The 6,000-nt window shown below is 38.1% G+C and overlaps 1 protein-coding gene across 1 annotated transcript in view; it reads left to right on the top strand.

The window, feature by feature from the left end:
- The window catches only part of ppargc1b (peroxisome proliferator-activated receptor gamma, coactivator 1 beta), a 105,835-nt gene that overhangs the window by 68,893 nt on the left and 30,942 nt on the right, over positions 1-6,000 (top strand). Inside the window, exon 2 of the mRNA XM_079670832.1 lies at positions 854-1,039. Within this exon, the coding sequence (XP_079526958.1) occupies positions 854-1,039 (186 nt within the window). The remainder of the gene's footprint in view (positions 1-853; positions 1,040-6,000) is intronic.

Below are 6,000 nucleotides of genomic sequence, written 5' to 3'. Positions count from 1 at the left end.
GAGACACTACATACTGATATACACCTGAACATCAGCAGGAGAGGACTCTTTAAAGTAGAGACACTACATACTTCTAGATAGGTGCTGCCGGTGTACTTGATCCGTTTCATCCTGCATTGTGTCGGGTGCTTTTACCTCTCTTGGTTTCAGTGTCGAACCTCCTTTAAAATGGGCATTATCTGTGATGAGGAGTTGTTGAGAGCTCCAACAGTGTGATCATTTACAGTACACACCACATGATGGAGGCTGTTATCCAAAGAGCATCGTGGTACTTGTGCATACATATTTTAAAAGAGAGGCCCGAAGGGAAATAAACCCCCTAATTCTAACAATGTCTGGGCGATGAACTTCACAGGAAACATCAAATCTCAGAAGTCTCATCGAGGGGACCATGTTATGTCCCATGTGATGTGTTTCATACATCCATTCCTTTGTGATCTCATAAGAGAGCCTGTTTCTCACTGAGGGTCTTAGAAAAACCACACGCAGTACAGTGACTCATGCACTTCTGTCGTATACCGAAAAAAGACAAACCGCCTGGGAACTTGTTTTCTGCTTTAATCTCAGTGTTTGATATCAATTCCTTGGAAAAAAATCTAATTCTGGGGAAAAAAGTCAGAATATAAAATAAATGACAGATTTATTAATTTTTTTAAGTCAAATTATTAGAAACATTTCATAAATCTAAGTATAAGATGCATGTAACATGATTGCTTTCACTCTCTGATAGTCTTGTTACAACATTAAATCCATTTCTCTCCATCCTGTCTGACCGCCTGGGAATTTGTTTTCTGCTTTAATCTCAATGTTTGACTAACGTGACCTTTTCCCTTCTCTCTTTTTCCGTCTTCAGTATGGGGAGGAGGAGGTGTGTTCGGACCGTTTGGACAATGACTTCCCGGACATCGACCTCTCGCAGCTGGACACGAGCGACTTCGACAGCGTCAACTGTCTCAGCGAACTGCAGTGGTGCAACGACCAACCATCGGACAGATCACCGGCCTCCATCAACTACAGCACCACGGACGAGCTGTTTGAGGTGAGGCTTGGTGACACAACGCTCAGCTATAGGACGGATGTTGCAACAATAGACCACTAGATATCCATACTGATATCCACCTGAACATCAGCAGGAGAGGACTCTTTAAAGTAGAGACACTACATACTGATATACACCTGAACATCAGCAGGAGAGGACTCTTTAAAGTAGAGACACTACATACTGATATACACCTGAACATCAGCAGGAGAGGACTCTTTAAAGTAGAGACACTACATACTGATATACACCTGAACATCAGCAGGAGAGGACTCTTTCAAGTAGAGACACTACATACTGATATACACCTGAACATCAGCAGGAGAGGACTCTTTAAAGTAGAGACACTACATACTGATATACACCTGAACATCAGCAGGAGAGGACTCTTTAAAGTAGAGACACTACATACTGATATACACCTGAACATCAGCAGGAGAGGACTCTTTAAAGTAGAGACTCTACATACTGATATCCACCTGAACATCAGCAGGAGAGGACTCTTTAAAGTAGAGACACTACATACTGACATACACCTGAACATCAGCAGGAGAGGACTTTTTAAAGTAGAGACACTACATCCTGATATACACCTGAACATCAGCAGGAGAGGACTCTTTAAAGTAGAGACACTACATACTGATATACACCTGAACATCAGCAGGAGAGAACTCTTTAAAGTAGAGACACTACATACTGATACTACAATATATTAATATGAGTAGAATATGGCCCCTTTAAGTAAAGTACAGTTCATAAGCAAATGTACTTTCCCCAGAAAAACCCATTGAAATACAAAGGATGAAATGGACTCCTAACTTATATCGCACATTAAATCTTGGCCTGGGGTCAATGGGTTCAACAGCCAAAGTTTCCCCTACGCTGACAGGTATCCGATCTCTCTGCTTAAATTTGCAGCATGTCTCACGGGTTGCTGCCAAAGTATTCACAGTTACGCTATGTGAAACATGAGGATGGAAGCAGTCCATTAGCTCGGATCGGTCGTTGCTTCTATACACGGCCAATAAAGTCCCCGAGGCTCCGGTATCAGGTGCATGAATTCAGGGAATCCCTCCTGCTGCGTCTCCGTCTGAAACCCTGGACCATTGATTGTCTTTAAGGTTTCCAGGTCCCATTACGGGGTCTAAATTGAGTGCATCTCAAGAATGAAAAACGACGTGGCGTTTAGGTGCAGGTCATTGGGTGTGTGTGACGCTGCAATCCACCGCGGAGTGTTCGTTAAATGAAAGACATGATGGGAATACAGGTGGAATAAACACACACTGTCTCCGTCTGAGATCTTTTTTATTCTTATTTCCGTCCCCATTAGCCGACGTCCGACTGGTTGGTCTTCCGGCTGTCGACACAACACTTAAAACACAGTCGGGACAAAGTACTTCACTAACTTTCCTGATTGAATCTTTTCCCGACTTTAGTCTTACCCTCTCATCTCCCTTTCTGTCTTTATCTTTGTTTCTCCTTCCCATGCTTTTTCTGTTTTAATTGCTTTTCTGTGATTATTCTGCAACTTTGATATGTTTTTAAGTGATAGCAAAATGCTTCTTTCTTTGCTCTTTAACTTGCTATTTTACGGAAAAGGATAAGGGCCACATTTGAAACTTTAGAAAAAAACATCTGAGACATTTTTATTTTTTTATTTTTTTTTACAAAGCTGAGAAACTGGTCAAATTTAGTGAAACATTTTTTGTGAAAAATATTGCATTCTAGGAAAAAAGTCAAATTCTAAGAAAAAAGTCAAATGTTTGGGGTAAATCTCATACTTAGGAAACACTTCTAATGTTGTGAAAAAAGTCACATTTAGGGAAAAAGTGAAATTCTTAGAAAAAGTCAATTTCCTGTAAATAAAATCAATTTTTGGGAAAAATTCAAATACTGGGAAAAAACATAGAATTCTGGGAAAGAAGTCAGAATATAAAAAAATGTCAGAATATTTTTTTTTAAATGTCAAATTCAGTCATTTATTCAGTCATAAATCTAAGAAAAAGGTCAGAATACAAAATGTAATGTAATCTGATTACCTTATCTTGTTTCATGAAATCCATTACTCCCCATCCTGTCTATCAGTCTCTGTCTGTACGCTCTCCAAGGTTAAATGAAGCCCTGCCACACACACACACACACACACACACACACACACACACACACACACACACACACACACACACACACACACACACACACACACACACACACACACACACACACACACACACACACACACACACACACACCGATCAATAATCGCCCGTCACGGGATTAGTTTCCGATGCTAAGGGATACAGCTCGGGGGTTTTTCATGCTATTCATTCATGTTTTCATAACCAAAGCCCAGCCGAGCGTCTGATAGCCGATGCTAATGCTAACGGGGATTCTTAAAAACAAACTATCCCTTGCTACGTAACACAGGGATTTAAGCCTCTGCAGACCATTGACATGCACTATATTGTGATACTCAGATTATATTACCTTCTTTATAACAAACTGTAATGAAATATTTTTTTAAGTAACCCCCGTTATGCATCTTTCTCTCTGACAGTATTCCCAACTAGTAGGAAGAATAGCCGATGCTAATGCTAACGGGGATTCTTAAAAACAAGCTATCCCTTGCTACGTAACACAGGGATTTAAGCCTCTGCAGACCATTGACATGCACTATATTGTGATACTCAGATTATATTACCTTCTTTATAACAAACTGTAATGAAATATTTTTTTAAGTAACCCCCGTTATGCATCTTTCTCTCTGACAGTATTCCCAACTAGTAGGAAGAATAGCCGATGCTAATGCTAACGGGGATTCTTCAAAACAAACTATCCCTTGCTATGTAACACAGGGATTTTAACCTTTGCAGACCATTTACATGCACACAAAACCTGGAACACATAAGGAACAAACCCTAAAAAGAATAATAGAGCCTCCAAACCAATCAGACGAGAGATTTAAATCCTATACGGGGAGAACTGAGGCATTAACTAAACCTTATTTAACCCAAAACACTATCAGGAAAAGCACAAGTTCAACCCCCAACTTTGATTAAACTTGTGCTTGACTTTTCGTGTTTTTGACGAGTCTAAATTGCAGCATGTGTCGGGAACAGATAGAGGCTGACGATAGAAGAGAGACAGATGAATGCAGTCGTGATATCAACTCTGCTGCAGCCTGCCTCTCAGCAGGATAAACACCCACAGGGGCATCATGGCTGAAATGAAAGATAAACTGTATTTTCTGCATCTGCAAATTGAGACCATGACATGCAGCTTGGCAACATCATGAGAAACTAAGACACAGTAGAGGCAGGTAGTGCCGACTGGTGGTACATCATATCAAACAGTCCTGATGCTCTCTAGGTAATCACACATCCTGTCATGTGCACAGCTACAGTTGGGATACCTTTGTTACCATGTTACTCTCAGATTGAAAGAATACATTCAGAATTTTCCCAACACTCTTTAACTTGCTATTATACAGAACAGGATAATGGTCACCGTTGAATTTTTTTTTTTTAAATATGAGCAAAGTGATTTAATTTTTTTTCTGAGGTTACATTTGGAAAACTGAGAAAAAAGTGGAATTCTGGGAAGAAAATCTAATTATATGAAAAAAGTCAAATTTTGGGAAGAAATAAATCAGAAATATGAAAAGGTCAAATTGTGAGAAAAATAAATCTAATTCTGATGAAAATAAGTTACATTTTACAGCAAAAAGTCAAATTTAGAGAAAAAAGTCAAATTCTGGGGGAAAAGTCAAATTTTGGGAAGAAAAGCAGATTCTGCGAGAATTTTTTTTTATTCTTAGAAAAGAAATCTGAAATTTAAAAAGGTCAAATTTTTCGAAAAAATTGATTCTTAGAAAGAAATCAGAAATGGTAAAAGATCAAATAAAAAAGTTTAAAAAAAATACATTCTTAGAAAAAAATCTAATTCTTGGGAAATGTTTTTAAATATGCGAGAATTTTTTGCAATTCTTAGAAAACATTCAGAAATGTAAAAAGGTCAAACTTTGAGAAAAAAAACATTATTGGAAAAAAATCTAATTCTTAGAAAACATTCAGAAATGTAAAAAGGTCAAACTTTGAGAAAAAAAACATTATTAGAAAAAAATCGAATTCTTAGAAAAAAGTCAAATCTCTCTCCACCAGTAAACACCCACAGAGGCATCATGGCTGAAATGAAAGATTTTATTTTTCTGCATCTGCAAATTGAGGCCATGACATGCAGCTTGTGCAACATCGTGAGAAACTAAGACACAGTAGAGGCAGGTAGCGCCGACTGGTGGTACATCATCAAACTGTCAATGAGTTCAGAGGATCAGCATGTAAACAAATAACAGGTAGGAGAGGAGGAATGGACTTTTGACAACAGCTGATTAGAATGGAGGTAAAGGGTATTCATACTGAGATTCTTGAATGACAAGAGTTCTTCAGTGATTTCGTGTCTTTTTAGGCCGACCCCCGGAAGTTAGCATCACAATGGTTCGCTCCAAAAACAGCCAATGGGATTCCTGCATGAGATTTTGGATTATAGCAGAAAATAAAAGTCAAATTAAAAAGAAAAGTGAAATAATGAGATACATTTAAATTCTCTAAAAAAAAATCAAATTCTTAGAAAGAAGTCAAATTCTGGGAAAAAGTGAAATTCTGAGAAAAAAAGTGAAATTCTAAGAAAAAAGTCAGAAATGTAAAAAAAGTGAAATTCTTAGAGAAAAGTCAAATTCTGTTAAAAAGATCTAATTATAAGAAAAAACTCAAAGAACAATGGACTTGAGATAGCAGCTGATTAGACTGGAGTTAAAGGGGATTAATAGAGAGATTATTGTATGGTTCAGTGATGACGTGTCTTTGTAGGCCGACCCCCGGAAGTTAGCATCACAATGGTTCGCTCCAAAAACAGCCTGCATGTGATTTTGGATTATTGCAGAAAATAATCTCAAACAAACAATA

This window comes from Notothenia rossii (assembly GCF_949606895.1).
Source record: "Notothenia rossii genome assembly, chromosome: 3".
In the NCBI taxonomy this organism is placed as follows: Eukaryota; Metazoa; Chordata; class Actinopteri; order Perciformes; family Nototheniidae; genus Notothenia; species Notothenia rossii.
This window is presented reverse-complemented; position numbering and strand designations above follow the sequence as displayed.